We start from the raw sequence: 22,661 nt of genomic DNA on the forward strand, positions 1-22,661 counted from the left end.
AGCTATTTCTCTCATCATCATATTGTTGCTATGTGAAAAAAAATTCTACAATTTTGATTGGTTTGTGTAAGGTGCATTTAAATGCTAAATGATTTAAATAAAAAAATATAAATCTTTTTCCAATACGGCTCCGAAACCGATTAATATCCGCAGGATTAGAGCAGGTTCTCACCCGTACTAAAAAATCATGCATAGTATCGTTTTACATACAATTTATCCCATTAAATTTTAGACAGCTTTCCAAGGACATTATAATGGAAAATCATTAAATTAAAACCAGTTTTGGTAGACCTCAATGCTTACAAAACTGGTTGTATTATTATAATTTTCCATATCAATACCCGCGGAAATCTGTCTATAATTTGATGGGATAAATAACTATTCCTTTCATCTTGCTAAGAGGACTAGAAGCCAATGATCATCTATGAGAATTGTTTACTCAAGTGAAGATAAAGTAAACATGCACTCAAGTTTGGTTGTCAATAGTTTGTCGTGTACTGTGTTTATATTTTACTTTATAAAATCACTAGCTGCTGCGCCCCTAGAATCTAGGGCGCTATATTTAAATGGGTAGATATACAACAACAAAAAAGCCTAAAGCAATCCCAAGGATTAAATTTAAAATCAAATAGCCTAAAACCTTTCCCGGGACTTATGTTAATCTTCCCTATAAAGCAGAACTTTATCAGTTTAGCAGTTAGTAAAATAATAAGCTTCAGACAAAAAAACCTTAGTACTCGATATGATAGGATTTATTAACAAGTTGTGGTTATTATATAATATTAAAAATTAAGAAGTGTATCATACAATTAGCTATATACTGAAGCTAATGTCCATTAGAATCCATTATATTTTTTTATTTCTATATATTAGACTTCAACAAAGTATTGGGTTTTACTAGATCTTGCATTTCATTCCGAAGGAACATAACTTTTGAATTTCATTAATAGGTTATTTTTGTATGCTTACAGGTGTAATCCTTATACTAAAGTAACAGGATGTTTGTCTGTCTGTGTGTCTGTCTGTCTGTGTGTACCGAAGGATCTCGCTAACCGCTGAACCGATCGGGTTCTTCTTAACAGGGTAGCTTCTCATAAGTCTCGGGAAGGTTTATAACTATTTTGGGGGAGGGTACCACCACCCTCCCAAGAGAAATGGCAAAAAAATCGAAATTTTTCAAAATTTAGGGGAGACTTCAACGTCAAATAAGGTGGTATCGTACATAAAAAAATTAACTTTAACAAACAAAAACATTTAAAGTGCCACTAGAGGCCTCTAGGGGCGTAGCCGCTAGTGATGTATAAACTGCAAGTCAAATATTCATACCTAAAGAAGTTATTTTTGTAAAAAAAAATATGAAAGCAAAAACAATATATTGATTTTATGTAAAAAAGTAACAAAAACAAAATACATTATTATTTTCTGACCTGATTATATTTATTATTGACAGGTACAGGTATATGGCACAGGATCCAGGGATTTAGGGGATAAGACAATGGCCGATAAATTGATGTACATCCCCAGTGCTAAACACTAAATTACCACTTCTGGACATTACAATTAATGGTTGAAACGTTTGGACATTCAACTTAATAAACAGGACCACATTTGCAAGTTAGAAATAGACATAATTAAGATAAATTGTATTTTTTTGCATAATGAATATGGAGAGAGAGGACATTGGATTATAAATCCTGCTTGTACCCAAAGTTAAAAAAAAAAAACTCTTATTTGTTTAAATTTTTATTGATAAGTTTAAATTACCAGGGTCAAATTTTACAACTAATTATTTGTTTATCATCATTGGGAAGTACATCAATTTATCATCCATTGTCTTGCTCCTAACGATCCCAGCTCTTAATATAGAATAATAACCTTTTGTCTTGAGAATAAGTTATGAAAAAAGAATTATTCTTTCTTTAGAAGTAATATCCCTGCCCAGATTATTGGTAATGATGTTACAATGCAGCAGCTATAATATGTTTGGTCTAGTATTGTGAAGTAGTGTACAAAAGTTCAGGAGGGAAGGGACATTGGACTGTACATTTTACTGGTACCCAAAGTTTTATAAGCATGCTCCCTGATTCATTGACACGCTTAAAAACTTTGGGCACCTTTATTCATCTTTCAAACAAGCAATGTCCAAGATTTTAACCAATAGTTTTATTTTCAAAGAGGGGTAAGTATGTATATCATCAACTGGGTTGTACAAGATTAATTATCGTTTATTGTCCACTTTAAGAAGCAGGTATAAGAGCGTCGACATTATATTTGAAAAAAACCATATACCTCCCAAATCCAATAGTCAAACTTAAAAAAAAAACCTACCAATAAATTAATATAATGATTCAATGAGCATTTTTTACTGGCGAAAAACATTGTAAAAAATTTAATCCTAAAAATCCATTAGTTTTAGGTTAAAAGTAATATAGTTTAACATGGAAAATCTATCTTTGTTTACACCTTGTTTGTGTGTTAACATACACAGATAGATTAAAAGACTATTGAAGCTAAAAATAATATAATCTGTACATTTTCCCATGAAAATGGATTGCTTTCAGAGAGTAAAGAAAATAAACGCCCTGCAATGTCCATTAACATTTATCCACTAAAAATATAACGCGAATTATGAAATCCTTTTTTTGTTAGTGGGATTTATGAGGGGAGATGTGACAATTTTTAGACTATATGACTGGCTGGATTAAAGCTTTTTTTTCAAAGCGGATGCCAAATTATTTCATTTAAATTATTTTTCAGTTTTGATATCCCTGTTATAGTGTGTGTGTGATTATATGTGTGTGTGTGTATGTGTAAGACAGACAAGTATTTTCTCATCTTTGACTTTGTTGCCATCAGTTATACGCTATACAAAGAAATCTAATGGATTGTGGCTAAAAGGCTTGGATAGTATCCTGTAGGACTTGAAATATTGTGTTGACAAACAATTCAAGGATTTGTGGTGTTTTATTGAAGTGGTAGTACATATATTTTCCTTCGTTTCTAAGGGTTATTACCATTTTGTGATTGACCCCAATAACTGCCTACTTGAGACCCAAGTCTTTGCCTGGGACATAAGCCTAGCTATGCGACTACTCTCAACTATACCTTACCTAACCTACCTCATAGTTATTTTATTTTGGTGTAATTAAAAGTTTCCTTTTAGAAAATTAACGCTATTCTAATAGTTAGATAAAGTTACATTGAACAAAATTACAATTTACTCTAATTTAAAACCCTAACCGGCCATAAATAAGAGGTCTCTATACATTAGGACATACAGAAAATCCTAAAGTTATGTTAAACTATTGTTCTACTTCGCACCTTTACAGAACAAAGGAAGTTTTCCTCCATAATTTATGTATAGATCCAATTTGTTATTGTAAAAGCCAATAACTTTCTACATTGTTTTCCTTTTACCACCAACATCTAGTGTTTTCAACAGGGATCGGAAGGGATAAGAAAATGGACAAAAATTTGATATTCATCCCCAATGATAAAACCAAGATTACTTCTGTATATTAAAATTATTGGTTGGAACGGTTAGACACTACCTTTTTAAACTAACTAATCAAATTCAGTAAAAGTACCCAAAGTTTCTGAGCCAGCAAATAAGATGAAGTGGTTATAAAGCTTTGGGTACCAGTGTAATTAACTGCCGATCGTCTCCCCCGCCTTCCTGTTTTTTAGGGAACAAAAGGTCAATCAGAAATTTATGGAAGACACCCATTTCTTTTGCTAACATTTTTAACAGCTAATAGATTATTTTCCACAGTTCACAATACAATGCAAGATTAAACAGCTGTTGTCTTATCCCTGTATTCCTCGTGTTTCCACTATGTTTGTGAAAAAAGTCATGGACAAAGAAGTAAACAGCAAAAATATCTTCTTGTTCATATTTATCTCCACTTTCTTAGATGCCTTGCTTGTCAATTTTAATTGATGAAATAGCAAACGCTGCTAATTCTTTAAAAATCCTGGTTTCTTTTGAGCCCCTTTGTCCCAAAAGGAAAAAATACTTTTACGGAATATTGCTTGACGGAAAAGAAAAGTAGTTGGGATTAACTATTCTTTCTTGACCCTTTTTTTCTGTTTGGACACTTTTTTTCACGCTTACTTAGATAAAACAAAACTTTTTAGTTCTCTCACATAAATCTAGTTTTTGACTACTAAACCTCCCCCCACCCTTTGCCTAATGGGGCCCTAACTCTGCGTCGCAAAAATCATGTATGGCTCTCCGACTATACAGATCCAAACCTAAAATAAGCAACACAATCTTTCTATTCTTTTGTGGTCCTTTTGCAATAGAAGAGATCCAACCGACTTTTTCTTCAAGCAAAAAAACAATAATACAACAAATTTTTATTTGTTTGGTTTGTTTGTTTTGGTTTGGTTTTCTCTATCCACATTTTCCTAAAATATTTATCCAAGCATTTAATGTTGATTAGGTCTAAATTAATGAAAAACTTTTCCAAGATATCTCCAACTTTTTTTCTAGCTCTATCAATTCATTCACAAACTCGATCCTATATAAAAAATATTTACATAAAATTTAGATTATTTTAAGTCTCAAAATTCTTGGGTAAACATTAGCATATCATGTTTAACTGTGCGCCAGCGGAGGCGCCCATCAGTTAGTCATCAAAGGGGGAGGGAGAAGCCAGAAAATAGCGTAAAACCAACCCAGAAACTATGTGAAGCTCACCAAAATGGTTGTATGGTTAGCGAGATCTTAACAGACAATCAAAAAAACTTTAGTACTTTAGATAATAGTATGATATGTATAGTATTATCTACATTAAATTTACGAAATATTGGCCTCTCCTTAGGTTTTTCATTTTTCTAACCTAAGAGTATGAAACCCTTGATAAGAACTTACTAATGAAGATATTGTCTGAATAATGAAGAGACGATTCTCTGAATACAGGATAAATCATTTATATAAAACTTTTAGAATTATGTGAGATATTTAGGTATATCATTTTTTAAAATAAGTTTGCCTTTACAACACTTGTTAAGCATTTCTCCACCACATTAATTAAACACATTAACATGTAGACTTTTCGAATAAATAGATTCTGCGAAATGATTATTTTTCAAATTTATCAATTCATAACAGTTCTAAAAACGGAACTATCCTACGTCAATCTTAGATGTATCTTTTCTTTTCTTTATTTTCCTCTCATATAATCTTAGTCTAATTTTTATTTTTTTAAACATTTTTTACTTTCTTGAAACAAAAATGTAGAAGTATAAATATATAATCCAGATAACTGCCTGGATCCAGTGTTGGGGACCCTTTTGTCTGCTAGCAAAATAGTTTTGGCTCTTTTGTATCAAGTTAGCTGTGTTAATAATTCTGACACTATTAGCTGATGTTCAAAGACCCAATTAAAGGTGGCACAGGGTCCATGGGGTCGGGATTTAGTTTTTTTAACAACTATCCTTATATTTTGTTTTATCTTAATGTTAAAACTATTTCAATTAAAAATATATTGCTGGAAACTATAACCCATTGATTTCTGGGATCTGAAATGAAATATAGGGTAAAAGTCACTAAAAGATATAAAAATTATTTGGGAAAATTTTATTGTTTCTTTATCTTAGATCAATAAAAGAGTAATTTCTCTTCCTTATTTTATGTTTGAAGATATTTTATCCTTCAAAACAAGGAAATTTTTTTCTCAATAATTAGAAACAAACTTAACAAGAAATTGTGTCTATCATTAAAATATATGAAAGTTCAAGATTAAAATAACTTATTAGATTTTTACTATCTGAGAATACCTAATTCAATCAAATTGGATCTTACATGTATATAATGCATACTATTTGTAAAAGAAAATGTTCAAAAGAAGAGTATTAAAAAAAAACTAAATGTACAGATTAAAAAAATTAGCAGTAAAAATATTACATTCTGCAATAAAATTTAATTATTTGCTTGCAGAAAAGTTGTAGAAGAGGAAATAATAATCTTTAGATTCTATGTCTATCTTGATACACTCTGTTTGGTATAATATATGGAAGAATATTTTTTATGTATGAATGTAAGTGTATCTTTTATTCTAAGAGCTTTTTATGACATAAAAGAAAATAATATAAATGAGTTTTGGAGGATTATCATAATCTTATCCTCAAAATCTTTTATATCGACATTGGACTACTCATGACAAAAATATCTTATTACAAAAAAAAATTTGGTTAGTAAAATTAACATAGTCCTTCAAGGATTTTGTTTATGGCCTTAGGATTTGCTGATATTTTCTTTAACGTTATTAGGGAGAGGCAGGGGAAATTATTGTTTAAGTGTAATTATGAGTTATTTTTTTTTCTTATTATTTTGTCAAAAATATTTGGGGTATAACAATAAATTTATTTTCATCTTTAAAAGAAAAAATGCAAAATAAAAAGTTTTTAACTTAACAAAATAAATGTATAAGAACTTAATTAATCACTAAGATTAAATTATCACGTACTGTCAAGAATGCTGTGTATGTTTGATTATGTTTCTTTCCTATGTAAATAAGGTCAATAAAGTATTTGGGGGCACAGTCTACTTATCAAAGGTTGCACTTTGGTGTTGGTAAAAAAACAGTTATTTATTGTATGCCCTTATTATTGTACTGTGACAGAATTTGGATATATTCCATACTGGCCACCAGAAATATTTTCTATTCTTTTGAAAATATGATAGTTGTATTCTCATATTTATTTACTTTTTTTTATGTTTTTGCCTACTTTCAATGAATTTAATAATTTCTTATTAAAAAGACTTCACCATAGAATACATCAATATTTATTTATATGTTTTCCTTACACACAGGGTAACTTGACTTCAACTGCTAAAACAATTAAAGAAGCTTTGTTAATGTGATCTGTTTTATATTAGCATATCATGTTGTGTAAACCAAGAATTGAATTAATTAGAGAAAAAAATTTGTGGTTCTAGTTTTATATAGTGGGTTTGGAAATTAATTCAGTTGTTGGATAAGGTGTAAGCTTACTTGAGTGAATTATTTTCAACAAATTTTTTTTCTCTCTAAAATTACTTGTCAAAAATCAATTAGATGTGCAGAGTGGCTTCATCATTATCTTAGATTATATTTACCTGTCATAACACATGAGGGGACTTGAGTTGATTAATTTTGACACTATGACATGTTTTGGCAGTTGGCACACCACTTGGAGATGGGATAAAGTAAACACAAGAATGGAAAAGTTTTCCAAAACTGTATATTATTAATATTACTAGAGTAGGTACTCCATAACTTAGACAATTGTATTCCCTTCGTTTAATCGAATTCTAAAGTTTTTCTTAATAGGCATTTTTGGTATTGCTTGGCAAATTAATCAGTTTCAATTTACTGTTATTTTTTTATATTAAGTAGTATTTATTCTTGCTTCTTTGGGACAAAATTACTTAGTCTTTAATTTTTTTTGGAGAACAAGTCCCCCAATCCTTATTTCGATGCACAGATATACAGCAGCAGTAAGGCTATTTTTAGATTTACATGTCATTGGTTTTTATAATATTATCATGGTATTAGAGTGGTATAGGACAATAGATTATATTGATATACAACTCTTTTTTCATCTAAATAATCATATGATACGGAGTTTTATATGAAATTGGGGAAGATAAATTTATCATTAGTAGTCATATTCCTGTATAATTTTGTTAATATGTATATGCAATGCAATGCATTTTTTGTAGGGTATACCCTTTAGTCCGAAAGCGTCAAAGAAAAGAACATGCAATAATTTTTTTCTAAAATTATTGGCAACTTCCTAAGACTCAAAAGACTTAACATTTAGTTTTCTATAATTTTTAGTTGTTTTGCTTTTTAGTTTTTTAGTTTACTAATCCTAAGTTTAGATAGAAAAATACAACTAATCTGTAAAAAAACATTGTGAAATCTGAAAAATTGAGTTTGGAAAATATTTCATTATTGGAGAGATAGGACAATTGAAGGTAAATCAAACTTCTGGCTTTCTTTATACATACATTAAAGAGTTTCAGGGAAGATTGATTTATCGTCCATTTTCCATCGTCTTATTTTTAAATACTGTTAACTATGTTTTTCTGATTTTATTATTTCATCTAAATTTATGTGGTGGGTTTATTGTGTTTGTTTTGATGAAAAAGACAATAACAAATAAATTCAGAAGTCCAATTTTTTTATCATTTTATTTTCTTTATACTTGATATTTATTGAAAATGGTATATAAAAAAAAACTATTCTAATAATTAAATTTTATAGGTAACTCCACTATAAACCCAGAAACAGGCCTGCCTAGAAACAAATCTGATGAGAATGTCATTCAGAATGGCTCTGATACTGTTCTTGAACATAAGGTTAGTATTACTATTCAGAATGGCTCTGATACAGTTCTTGAACATAAGGTTAGTATTCAGAATGGCTTTGATACTGTTCTTGAACATAAGGGTAGTATTCAGAATGGCTCTGATACTGTTTTTGAACATAAGATTAGTATTCAGAATGGCTCTGATACTATTCTTAAACATGAAGCTAGTATTCAGAATGGCTCTGATACTGTTCCTGAACATAAGATTAGTATTCAGAATGGCTCTGATACTATTCTTAAACATGAAGTTAGTATTCAGAAAGGCTATTATTACAAAACCCTTATTTTTATGCCCTTATGGGTTATGCACACACTTTTATAATAGCAGTAGGAAAAATTTTCAAATGTTTTTAAAATCCATTTCAAACTGGCTTATTTACATACTATATATTGATATGAAGTGCTAATTAAACATATTTAGGTGAATAGTCACTTTATGAAGAAGATTCCTAAGGGAGCTGAAGCTTCTAATATCTTGGTTGGAGAAGTCGACTTCCTTGATAAACCTTTATCTGCATTTATTAGGTAATACATTATATATTTTGTTAGGTTTAAATCATTTTGAAAATATTGATGACAATATTCAAGATAGACAAACGAACATTAACAAATATAGATATACAATACTTTTGAATTTTTTTTAAAAAGCAACGAATATTACCTAAAAATCTGTTTGAAAATTCCATGATGCTTGAACACAGGATTCCTAAATTGATGATAACATTATGATTAAAACAAATAATTAGGCTACAGGAAAATTCCATGTAAAAAACTACAAGTTTTCAATGAGTTAATACTGACATGATTAAATCAACAGTTATAGCTTTTCTTTACGGACGTAAAAGACGAACTGACTCCAAATATAAAAGATTTTGCCTCTAGAAATGCAAAAATTCTGAAAGTTTATGAAGTTTTAATTTTTATATCAAGCACTATAACAAAGTCATTCTTTAATTTGTCCTATAAATACATCTCACCAAAAACACTTCTTACTTTCAAGCAAACCGTTATGCTTTTATGTTGTTTTATCAACAAATTATCGATGTATTAAGACCAAAGGGATAAGAAAATGGAAGATATATTTATATACATCCCTAATGAGAGAAGTGTTAATATAAAACACTGTCCAATACTACCTTCCTCCCTGAAATTTACATATTAATCTTTAACCTTAAATTTTGTAACAGAAACCTTACTAGAGGCAAATTTAATTAATATTTCAACTTTAATGTACAACATTGTGTATTCATTAAACTTCCAAAAAGTAAATTTAATACTAAAAAGTTACCAAAATATCTTCTAACTTAAATGTATTTATAAAACTTGAGTAGTTTTTATAAACTTTTTAATATAATGAAAAAATAACTTATTTATTTAAATTTTTACAAAAAAAATAAATTTTATTAAAAATAGTTTCAGTATAGGAAGAGACGTATAAAAATGTAAAATCTGTATTATGCTGTGAAACCTCGGCTTTTTCCTTTCTAAGGATAGTGTATAACTTTTATCCCCCTCCCCCCTTATAATTTTTTTAAGGGTTATAAATAGTTGTGAGTGGTTCTCTTAGAATAAATAAATAATGTTTGTAACGTTTTAAACAGCCCTTGGTAGTTTTCTAAAGAATTAGAGAGGTCCGTAAGGTTATTAGATATTCTCTAGTGGAAAATAAATGTGGAGAGGGGTGTTTATTACGGGTCCTTTGTTCAGTTAGTGGGATTTTGCCCATTCTCTTGAAAACCAATTTATTTTCTCATAGAATTTTACCCATAATAAATACTTTAATCATAAAATAGTTGAGTTAAGAGGAGGTATAGTCTTACGAAGAAACAAAAATAGTTTAAACCTGTTTCAATAAATCTAGTCCACTATTTTTTTAAATAACTTAATTCATTCAAATAAAAACAACAGCTAATATTTAGACAAAAATATGATGTATTTCATGTTTAGTTTCTTAGTGATTATAAATAGTCTTATTGCTCCGTAGAGACTTTATATGTAATGTAAAAGGTAGATAAATTTCCCATGAGGGTTTAATTAAAAGCCGATTTCCTTAATTATCCTTGTATAAAAGTAACAGGATGTCCTCTTATCAGTGTGTGTAGTGAGGGATCCCACAAACCCCTGAACCAATATGGTTCTCCTTAACAGTGAAACTTGTCCTCAAGTGACCCTAGAGGACTCTTGGGGTCGTTATTTATGTAAACAAATCATAATCTACTTTTTTAGTCCGTTAAGATCTCAATAATCACACTAAACCAAAATTTACATTTTAGGGAATATTCTTGAAGCTTCTGGGATGTGTTTAGAAAAAAAGGTTTAGAGACGGTTTTAATCTCTTTTTCAATCCCTCTTTTCCTCTTTAAACAAAGCTTACATGAATTATGCTAGGGGCGAAGCTTCAAGTTATTTAAGTAAAACACAAATTATAAAGAACTTTTTGTACTGTGCATTCTTTCCTGTGTAATAAAATATTCATGTTCTGTTTGTTGCAACTTCAGAACTACATCAAGTGAACAGTTTTTATGTTTCTACTTAGCTCAAAATATTGGTAACAAAACACAACTTTTAAGCACTAGAATTATCCTTAATATATGTCTCTGAATATATCAAACTGAACTTTATGATTCATGCAACAATTAGGTACATTTTAGATAGAGTGATCTTTACCTGAAAGTCCATTGATTTTTCAACACTATTTTTAGTATTTGACTCATATGCTTTTTTTGGAATGATGATACTTGGAACGATTAGTTATATTGGATTTGTTATAAGCAAAGCATCTCTATGATCAAGACTTAGAATATCAAAAATTTATTAAAAGGATGCACAAAATTTCTCAATTTTTGGACGGACGAGCATACCTTTGTTATTGAGTATTACTGCTACAAAATTATATTTTCAGGCTGCAAGAAGCCACCATTCTTGGAGATCTCACTGAGGTTCCTGTACCCACCAGATTCTTGTTTGTCCTTCTAGGACCATTTGTAAGTGTTACCATGTTTACATATCCTATTATATAGAGCAGTAAGATTTATTTTGTCTGTATCTTTAGATTTCGAGAACTACTGAACTCATTGAGTTCTTCATTTTAAGGAAGCTAAACAAGCTATATGCTCTGTTATTTTTCAGATTCACCTTGCAAAGTTTTTTTTTTTTATAGTTTCCTATTTTTCAAATAAAGAGCTCTTAGATGCTGCAGCGCAGTCGCTAGTTCTATTCTTGCCTATTATTAGTCATACAATCTGTCTATATATCCTGTTTTTGTATACAGTTTTAAATTTAAGCAGACCTATCTTTAGCTACTCAAATGTTTTTTTTATAAGATAACATTTCGATAAATTGACCAAAAATGTCATTGACCTAAACTTAATTCTAAATTTAATTTTAGGGTGGACTGCAAAGGTACCATGAAATTGGTCGTGCCGTGGCCACGGTTATGTCGGATGAAATCTTTCATGATGTCGCTTATAAGGTAAGTTCTAAAATAATTATTCTTTTTAATTGAGGGGTAATAACAGAAGTAAAAAAAAACACTGAGCTCCAAAAAAGCCATGGTTGAAAGCTTAATATAGATTTTTATCCCCCATCAACCCCCCTAAAAAAAGCAGGGCATGATCACTCAAAGTATCCTCTCAGACACTAATAACCCTCCCCCCCCCCCCCACACACACACCTTATTCTGATAGTAGTACTTGTTTGTTAATTATTTTAGGTAAGGATAGGTGAGGTCGAATTGGGTTCTATGTAGCCCCCCAGGGATAAGTTACCGAAGGTTTAGGCCGCACTGGGTTAGTTATTGAAACCTTCTTATTTCCAATTTATTCCTTATTTTCAATTTATTCCAAAAATAAGGAGGGGGGGGGGGGATATATCATTGCTCAACCGGCACCGAAAGTTTATTAGTTTGATTATGTTTTTTTTAAAATTGGATTTAAATAACAGAAACTTTCGTATTAGGCGATGAAACGTGACCATCTGCTGGCTGGTTTAGATGAATTTCTGGACGCAGTGACCGTCCTGCCACCTGGAGAGTGGGATCCTTCCATCAGGATTGAACCTCCTTCTATTGTAAGCAACTTTTTTACACTAGATTGCCTGAATATGAATTAGTTGCAATTTTGTATTTTCTTTTATTTCATGTTTCTTTGACCTCTTTCATTTTACATAATTAAAATAAGTAAGATATTTAAAACCTTAATATTTTAAGGCACTTTAATATCTCTTTATTCTTTTGCAAGTATCAACAAATATTCTTCCCAATCCTATTTTTTTATTATGAAAAAAATAACGTCACCAATTAAAACCAAATACCCAACTTTAGGATAACAAATGCTATAATGCCAAAACATGCATTAACCAATTTTAAATAATAATGACACTTAAAGCTTATTGTTTAAATAACGTATTATTTAAGGTTCCATATCAAGAGGGAAGAAAGAACCCCAACCAGACCCCGAAGCCTATCTTTATATTACTTATTATTTAAGGTTCCATCTCAAGAGGGAAGGAAGAACCCCAACCAGACCCCGAATCCTATCTTTATATTACTTATTATTTAAGGTTCCATCTCAAGAGGGGAGAAAGAACCCCAACCAGACCCCGAAGCCGATCGACGAAGAGGAAGAGGAGGCAAAACTCAGGTAATTTTATACTCTGCATGACCGACAGACTGATCTACACCTGGGAGGGAGTGGACAATAGTGGCTGTTTATTACACTAGTCCCCAAAGTGTTATGTTAACGTTTTCTTATTCGTAGCCTTAACAAATTTGAGGACTTTTTTGAATTCTGATTGGTTGATTCATTAACTACTAATTGTGTACAGAAGAGGTAATTTTGTGTATCATCATTGGTGATTTACATCAATTTATCGGCCATTGTGTCATTCCTTTAGATCCCTGGATACACCTATTTAACATATACGCACATAGCTTTAATGCGCGAAAAAAACATTTTACCAATAATATTTTTCTTTTTTTTGTATGATACAATTTATGTAATTGAAAGAAATGAGGGATATGTCAATTGGAGAATATTTATTCATCACCTCATTTTATAGACAGCTTTTCGCGGATATTAAAATCAAAGGTTTTAACCAAGGGGACATTGGGCTGTAAATTACACTGCTACTAAAATTGTACAAACGATCTCTCATTGGCTAATGTACTCTGGGTACCTTTACTCAATTTTGGGAGGTCTTATCCCTTAAGATCCCTGTGAAAAACCCTTTTTTATTGTTTAAAAGACTGGAATAAAAACACCGAAAGGAAAACATATTGGTACTTGTTTTTTTCCTCGGCCAAACCGTTTCAGAATATATTATAGTTTTGTTGAAAATTTTTTTTTTTTCATTTTGTTTAACACCATCATAGCAAGTTTTAATAATATAATGCCCGGTATTGTTATACTAAGAAGCATTGTATTACTATAGTGATTTGGCATAAACAATAGTATGAAATTTATGTTGCCACTCTAATTGAAAAGCCATATTTATCATGAAAAGCTATTCTAATATTGATATAAATTGGAAACACAGAGCCTAATATCAGACAAGTATCAGCTAAGGTTAATCCTAAATTCTAACATTGGTTAAAAATATTATCATTGTTTTTTTTTATAAAAACTAACAATTACAGTATTTTACCGGCCAACAAAAAAAATTTGATGATTATTTCCATTGAGCGCCATATTCTAATTATCTGCATTTATAGGAAGTTAATGAATTTATTGCTGTAGAGAATATTTCCAAACTTAATAAGCACTTAGTTTTATGTGTCTCATCTTATTCATATTTTTGTAAATTTATCATTAATTATTTTTTCAGGGAAGACTCTGGGCTGACTCGGACAGGAAGGTTTTGTGGTGGTCTCATCAACGATATCAAGAGAAAGAAACCTTTCTACATCTCAGATTTTAAGGTTAGGTTTAGTAGAAGTTCTAAGAGTCCCGTGGGGATATTACCCCGTACAGAATAAGGTTCGAATACAAGTCTAGAAATAATATAAAAGTAAACCAAGAACTCAATGGTCAACCAACTATAATTAGGGAAATCTACACAAGAAAAATCAGAAATCTATCTTTTACAGGCTCTGAGAAAATCTATTTTTAGTTAACTTACTTGGCCAGACAGACAGACAGACCATGTAGATGGCCATAGTTAAACAGTAACTTCGCTGTTACGAATGTAATTTTGTGTGACTGTTTTCATATTTTCATATTAAGTTTGTTAAACTTATTTTCTTTATGCTTCTGACATCTTTTGAATTTAATCAAAATATCAAAAGAATAAAGTTTCATAATTTTTCTTATTCTCAGGCGGCTTTATTTGAAATTATATTTTTTGGAAAATCTTTAAAGAACGTGTCCAAACTTTTGTGATTAAAAAAATAGCTAGTCGGTGCTTTTAGCAAAAAAAAAATAGCTAGTCGGTGCTTATAGCAAGTTGTAGATATAAAATGATCCATAGAATTTAGATATGCAATCGTTTTTTTTTGTAGACCTCTTATTTCTGAAGTAATTTAAGTTTTTAAAAAAAAGTTTGTTTTAAGTTACTAAAACGTAACCAAAAAGTTGAAAATTGCCATTATGAACAAAATAGTAAGATCTTTAATTTGACACCTTACTTTTAGAATTCTGTTGAGTAATTATTAAAAAAAATCTATTTTGTTGAAGCCCGGTGAATCAAAACTTTGAACTTTCGGATCTCGTCACGAATGGGTTAAACAAAAATCCCAAAAGTTTGGACACGTTCTTTTCAATCTTTTCTGTTTTATTGTAATATTTTGCCTTGTTTATACACAAACATAAGTACTTGTATATAATAAAAACACACGTATTGATTCGACATTTTCTAAGAACAAAGTAAAAATACCAATATCCAATAAATGAATAAATACCTGGAATCTCAAGGAATAGGACAATGGATGATGAATTAGGGTAACCTCCAATTATGATAAACAAAATTACCCATTTGTAGATTAATATTAGTAGTGGAAAGGTTTTTTGGGACATTACTATTTAAAAAGTCCATTGTCCCTTTTCTCCCTGAAAAATGGTTTTATATAATAATAAATACAGCAAGAAATTGTATTGAAAAATGAATGTATGATTTACTTGTCTAATAAATATGATTCTTAGATTATATATTAATTAGTTACTTCACTTCTAACCTCAAGAGTAAGGTTGTAGACAAACGATTGATAAAGCTTTCTTATTAACTTATTCAGAGCAGTAATTTCAAAGATCCTTAGCTTCAGGTCAAAAAAACCTTGCTACTTTATGAAATTGAACTAACGGCTTCGCCCCTAGCCTCTTGGGGCTTTGCCCCAAGAGGTAATTAAAGAAAAAAAAATAATAACCTCTGGAGATGCCCCCACAAATTTTAAATAATAAAAAAAAAATTGAGGGGGGATTTTTTTCATTTTTGGGGGGGTTGGGGGTGTCCTAAAACCACCACAGGACCAGTAGGTATATTCCCTGAAGAGTAGAATCCAATCGGTTCAGTGGTTACCGAGATCTTAAGGGACGGACAGACGGACAGACAGACAGACGGACGGACAGACATCATTCTACTTTGTATTATAGATATGCAGATATATTTTAGCAAAGCAGTTTTTCTTTAGTTGATAGATCCCTCCCAAGTATGTGTACTATGTCTAAAGGTATAACTTTATTAGTCCTAATCAGCATACCTACTGTGTGGATTCATTAACATACATTTATTTCATATAGTACATACCATATTCTTCTTTAATAGAAAGCGAAGGTAATTTTCCTTAAAATGCTTAGTCGAGCACAGAAACCCTCCCTTGAATTAAATTGAATATAAGGAGGGTAGTATTTCGTTTTTTTTTGTTTATTACTTGATGCCATCAGGTTGGGTTAATTGATATTAGTTACTGTTTAGCCCCACGGGTTTAGTTATAACCCCGCAAAACAGGCCACAGCAGAATTAGGGAGTGGGAAATAACTTTCCTTATTTTATATATTAAAAAAATACCGAGGGTTTTCATGGCACGATATGCACTTTAAATGAATGAACCATTGAAGTTTTTTTGCAATGGATATCTGTCTAACTAGATCTTACAAACAGCTGATATGTCTACAGCTATAAAAAGGGTGGGAGGATCCCATAATTACCCATAAAATCATACAGGATTTTATGACATAAAACATTTAACAGTAAAATATCTCTTTTAGACTCCAACGTGTTTATTTTTCAGGATGCTCTGTCCCTTCAGTGCGTGGCGTCGTATTTCTTCATCTACTTTGCCTGTCTCACCCCCATCATCACCTTTGGTGGGCTTCTTGGCGACGCTACAAAGGTAACATATTTGTTAGGTAATGGGTTCCTTTCTCAGCCCAAATCACGCAATACCTAAAGACGTTTAAAGTTGTACCTACTGTTGCTACGTCAGATGTTGCAACATTGATAGTAGAGTAGGGGAGAATACCTTGGTACAAAATAAGTGCAACACATTACCACAGTCAGGACTTCCAGACAAAGATCGTGCAATCAAATTGTTGGTTGTCTGCAACAGTAAGTTACGGATGTCAGTGCCATTCGTTGTTATAAGCCGTCCCCAGAGGTATAAAACTATAATTGAAAAAAAGCTTTAACGATTTACAGAATTTGTATTTTATGAAAATATTCTTCAAATGCTTTGATAAAGTCAAAGTTACATTAACCAAACATCAAAATGACATTAGTTTTCCTTATATCTAATAACTTTACAATGAATTTAAAATGCTCAATGTTATAACATTTCAAATATCGTGAATTCTTTGAGAAATAATACAAATTCTTTTAACGTCAAAAATTGCTTCTACCTTGATACTATAATAAATTGAGTACTGAATATTTTTTTTATGAAAATTGTATATTTAAAAGAATTATTTGACATTATATCAAAGTAAGTTTTCTTTTTAATTAGTTTTTAAAAAGATTGGCTGATTTATCTCTTTAACCAATTCTTCGCCATCCAAAAATATTTTTTAGTTTCTCTTGTTTCAGTGTATAAGATTTATATTTTTAAGAACTTGGGACTTAAAAATAGTAATTTTTTTTTAATATTATTATTAAAAAAAACTTATTTCAATATTTTTCAGCTATTTTTTTTAAATGTATTAAAAACTTTGATGAAAAAGATTTAGGTAAAAAGTAAATTTATTTCTAAGAAAAGTTTTAGAATGCATCTATTTTTATCTAAAAGTTTTAATTGAAAAATTTCATGTCTTTCTTTGACAAAATATCTTTATTAGATCCAATTCATGCATTTGTGCTGAGATATAAATATCTTCACATTAGTTACTTTAGCTACTTTATAAATCACTTTGTCTGTCCGTCCGTTAATCAGTCAGTTCGTCGTTACGATATGGGAAAATATGAATTTTTCAGCTGTTATTTAAGATAGACGTTTAACTTTGTTTGTATGTAATTTACTTAGTCCGTCGATCTGTCAGTCAGTCGTGCAACAAAATATAGATTTGAATTTTGAAAAATATATGATTATGTATACGTGATAAAGGTTTTGTGATGAAATGTTTCGTGAATTTTTTATTTTAACAAGAGCTCTCAAACTTTCATTGTCCGTATTCCCATCCATGTTACTAATGGATGTTGTCATCCTAAAAGATCAACCAGTCATGTTACCTAGAAGTGTTATATTTCAATTGGGGTTCAATTACAGCTCTCATTTTAATCTAACAATTAAGAACTAAAGGCATGTAGAATAATGAATAACATAGGATAAGGAATACAATAGAAACTGAATGAAACTAATTCCTTCAACATTTCACATAATAAAAGTTATCATTAGTATTAACTACTATCAACTTTTTCGGAATCTTGACACCATGGAATCTCTTTTTTTTTTAGAATTATTCTTACAATATTTTGTTTAGAACAACATGGGATCCATGGAATCTCTAGTATCTGGAACAATTCATAGAATATTTTATTTAGAACAACATGGCATCCATGGAATACCAAGTGACTAGAATGATAGGGAGAATATTTTGTCATAACAACATGTTATCCATGGAATATCTAGTTTCTGGAATAATTCATAGATTATTTTGTATAGACCAACATGGCATCCATGGAATATCTAGTATCTGGAATAATCCATAGAATATTTTATTTAGAACAACATGACATCCATGGAATCTCTAGTGTCTAGAATAATAGATAGAATATTTTGTCTAGAACAACATGGCATCCATGGAATCTCTAGTGTCTGGAATAATACATAGAATATTTTGCTTAGAACAACATGGCATCCATGGAATCTTTAGTTTCTGGAATAATACACAGGATATTTTGCTTAGAACAACATGGCATCCATGGACTCTATATTGTCTGGAATTATCCATGTTATAATACATAGAATATTTTTTTAGAACAACATGGCATCTATGGAATATCTAGTTTCTGGAATAATTCATAGATTATTTTGTATAGAACAACATGGCATCCATGGAATCTATATTGTCTGGAATAATACATAGAATATTTTGTATAGAACAACATGGCATCCATGGAATCTATAGTGTCTGGAATAATACATAGAATATTTTGTTTAGAACAACATGGCATCCATGGAATCTCTAGTTTCTGGAATGATATGTGGAGTTCTATTTGGATTTTTCTCTGGACAACCTCTCACCATTCTTGGCTCCACAGGTCAGAGCTTAGAAATTTGGGTACTTTTATCAAATATAAATTGGTTGGGTCAAACTAGGAGTGTACTATCTTTCAGAGAGAGAGTGAGGGAGAGAGAGAGAGAGTGGACAATGGGCTGTTTATCATACCAGTCCCCAAAGTCCTATAACAACGTTTTCTTATTGTTTGGGGACTTTTGTAAATTTTGATTGGTTGGTTAATTAAGCTGAGTGTTCAAACATTTCAACAACAATTTTTTAATCTTTAGATGACTAACTTTTCAAGCAATAATTTAAATCACGGAATATATTACTTTTATTGAGTGTGTATCAATTTGCTATCCATTGCAGTCTTATTCCTGAGTTTGAGTAAGCCTCACATATCTTTATAACAATACTAAACTTCCCTGAAATTTGTAGAATGATCGGACTGTGGACAAAAAATATCCAATCAGCATGTTACTTTCATTTATCCATGTCGCATTTAAAATTTTTTTCTCGTATTTATTCGAATCCGGTGGATAGGAACCGGTTCTCATCCATACGAAGAAACTATGTCTGGCATCGTATTATATCCAGTTTTCTACGAATATAAAAATGTACAATCATAAGATTAAAACCAGTTTTTTATCCTGTGCCTTCGGCACCTCTGGGCTAAAAAAACTGGTTTTAATCTTATAATTGTACATTCTATATCCGCGGAAAGCTGTTTATAATACGATGAAAGAAATAACTATAATAATCTTAATATTATTGCTTATAGGCCCTGTACTTGTGTTTGAGAGTATTGTGTTTGACTTTTGTCATTCTAATGGTCTCAACTATCTATCATTCAGGTAAATAATTTGTCCGGATTTAAACAGTGACATATCCCTCCCTTATTTACTAAGTATATTTGCAATAACTTTTATTTAATAGATTCTTCCAATTTTTAACATTTATAAAACGGCCTGCTTAATTGCTTCAAGATCCATGTCAGATCTATATAGGAAATAAATGTCTATAAATGAGCTCAAGTCTTCCAAAGGATGAATGTTTAAAACTCATAGTGCTCCAATAATCCATAATAAACTCTCATTGCCCAGAACGATAAGACTCAATATTTTACTTTATTAAGAATAAATTCATTTTTTTTATTTCATGTTGCTATTTACATAATATTGAAGTATTTAATTACTATTCTTAAAACAGAAAATTTAAATTCATAATATAGTAAATTTAAGAAAACTTAGTTTTAAAATAAATTGATTCTAGCGCCACTTTTAATGTGTTCAGATTTACAAACAAAAATTAAAAACATTTTAACCCTTTCATGACGGTTATTTAAAAAAATATATATTGGAAAATAAATTCCATAATTCGAATTGCATTTTTGAAAGAATGAAAAAAGCATTGTTATAAATACGTATCGGAAGATTAAATAAAGAAATCAAAAGAAAAATGGAAGAAAAAGCAAGTGTGAGAGAGATTAAAAAAACAAACAAGAAAACGCTAAGGCAGAATGTTATTACGTTCATAGTATCAAAGGCTTTTATTATAAAATAAATAACTAAAATCAGCCAGACAGAAATTCTAACATAAGTAGTTGAACTTGAAGTAATATTTATATGCAAGTTAATATACTTATATTTATTTTCTAATATTTCCCCTGTGAATATACAGTGAACCCCCCCCCCACCCCCCAAAAAAAAGGGCATAGGAATTGTCGGGGAAATTTTAACAAAATCCATATTTCTAATTCTAAATAAAAAAATGCATACCTAGCGGATGCGTACCTAGCTTCCAGGGGCTCTGTAATTAAAGGGGCAGAAAGAGGCTAGAAAAAATAGCTTAAAACCATCTGAAAATGAAATAGCCTTATACCCTCATGGGACCTATTTGAAGCTTACCTAAAATTGAGAACCCAATCGCTTTAGTAGTTATTGAGATTTTAACCTTCAGACAAAAAAACTTTATATATTATTAACGTTTGCCCCTTTATTATCTACGGACTAGATAAAAAGCTTAAACCCATCCCAAGACTTAAATCTAAAAATTAAATAGCCTAAAACCATCACGGGACCGATGTTAAGTTTATATAAAATAGAGAACCCAATCAGTTAAGTAGATTAGATATTAAGAATGAGACATTGAAATCAAATTGACAATATATTTACAAATAAAAATATTTTTATTAGTTATTTATTGTTGTATGTTGTAAATCATACAAAACTTGAATAGAAGCTAAGATAATAAAGTCTTCCCTGGAAATACTAAAAACTATACTGACAGGCCGACGGTAAAAATGTGTGGCCTCTATACTACTGCAAACAGACTGGCCGGCCAATTGAGATGTAGAGTAGGTGCTCATCGCCCTGTAAAAATTTACCCGGGAAAAAGTCATCTTTCTATTAATCAAATGACCATCAGAGCATTACCGATAGACAACAGACCAGGTAAATTATATAATAGATGCTTATTTGTAAAGGAGAACCATATCGATTCTGCGTTAATAGAGATCTTTAAATACAGACAGACACACACACACACAGCGAGATCCTGTTACTTTATTTATGGACTAGAGGCTAGACTTCTATCTTCAATAAAAGAAAATGCACATTTCCCTACAGAAATTGATGTCATATGGAGGGTTACATACAGACTAACCGACTAAATAAGGTAGATAGATATTCATTTCTCAGGAAAATCTTCTCTAGAAAAAATCTATCGTCTATCTAATTTAGCATTTGATAAATAAAAATTTTACATTTTAAATTAAATGCCTTGCAGGGTATTTCCGACAGGCTGACGGAATAAGTAAATCACATATTGGATGCTCAAAGGTATAGAGTATATTCTCACAAATTAAAGCCGTCTATCTTTAATAGCAGATGAAGAATTATGTTTTACCCTCAGACGGACATTATAGAGGTGCTTCGCGTAAAAAAATATATTTAATAATAATTAAGCAAGGACAGCCAAAGTGAGGTTTAGGGTGCTTTCCCACATCGAGTACATATCAAGCATTGAAAATACACTTCCATATTTTATAAACTAGAGTTGGCTCGATATAATTATCTCCCTATTGGCTAGTTTTCTATATGCATATCTATTTCTCAATAAATCTATTTTCCTCACCCGGCATTACTATCTAAAAGAAAGTAAATATTTAATAATCTAAATGATTTTAAAGAGATTTTTTAAATTATATTTTTTTCTTTACATTACCATCACCAAAGGGTTAATGATGATGATTACAATTTTAGTTTAATATTTGAACACACAAAGTGTCGCCACAATCGAATTCTTTTAAAACACAGTTTTCTTAAATTTATTATATTATAAATCTAAATTTTCTTTTTTGTGATTAGAAATTAAATACATTGATATAAGGTAAATAGCAACATGAAATTAAAAAAAGGAATTTATTTTTTATAAAGTAAAATAATGGGTCTTATCGTTCTGGGCAATGAGAGTTTATTATGGATTATTGGAGCACTATGAGTTTTAAACAAATATTCCTTGGAAAACTTGAGCTCGTTTATAGACATTTATTTCCTATATAGATCTGACATGGATCTTGAAGCAATTAAGCAGGCCGTTTTGTACATGTTAAAAATTGGAAGATTTCATTAAATAAAAGTTATCGCAAATATA

At 30.4% G+C, this 22,661-nt stretch overlaps 1 protein-coding gene across 10 annotated transcripts in view; it reads left to right on the forward strand.

Moving 5' to 3' along the window:
- Nucleotides 1-22,661, forward strand: part of Ndae1 (Na[+]-driven anion exchanger 1) — a 98,550-nt gene that overhangs the window by 48,644 nt on the left and 27,245 nt on the right. For all 10 annotated transcript variants that reach the window (XR_013880764.1, XM_080164746.1, XM_080164741.1 and 7 more), the window contains 10 exons: nt 8,259-8,353; nt 8,786-8,889; nt 11,267-11,348; nt 11,753-11,836; nt 12,322-12,432; nt 12,925-13,004; nt 14,188-14,281; nt 16,586-16,687; nt 18,948-19,047; nt 19,789-19,861. Coding sequence is in view for 9 of the 10 variants with exons in the window: in XM_080164746.1 (XP_080020872.1) it covers nt 8,259-8,353; nt 8,786-8,889; nt 11,267-11,348; nt 11,753-11,836; nt 12,322-12,432; nt 12,925-13,004; nt 14,188-14,281; nt 16,586-16,687; nt 18,948-19,047; nt 19,789-19,861 (925 nt within the window). In the remaining variant the exon portion in view is untranslated. The remainder of the gene's footprint in view (nt 1-8,258; nt 8,354-8,785; nt 8,890-11,266; nt 11,349-11,752; nt 11,837-12,321; nt 12,433-12,924; nt 13,005-14,187; nt 14,282-16,585; nt 16,688-18,947; nt 19,048-19,788; nt 19,862-22,661) is intronic.

Source organism: Acartia tonsa, chromosome 6 (assembly GCF_053477335.1).
Source record: "Acartia tonsa isolate MP-2025a chromosome 6, ASM5347733v1, whole genome shotgun sequence".
Taxonomy (NCBI): Eukaryota; Metazoa; Arthropoda; class Copepoda; order Calanoida; family Acartiidae; genus Acartia; species Acartia tonsa.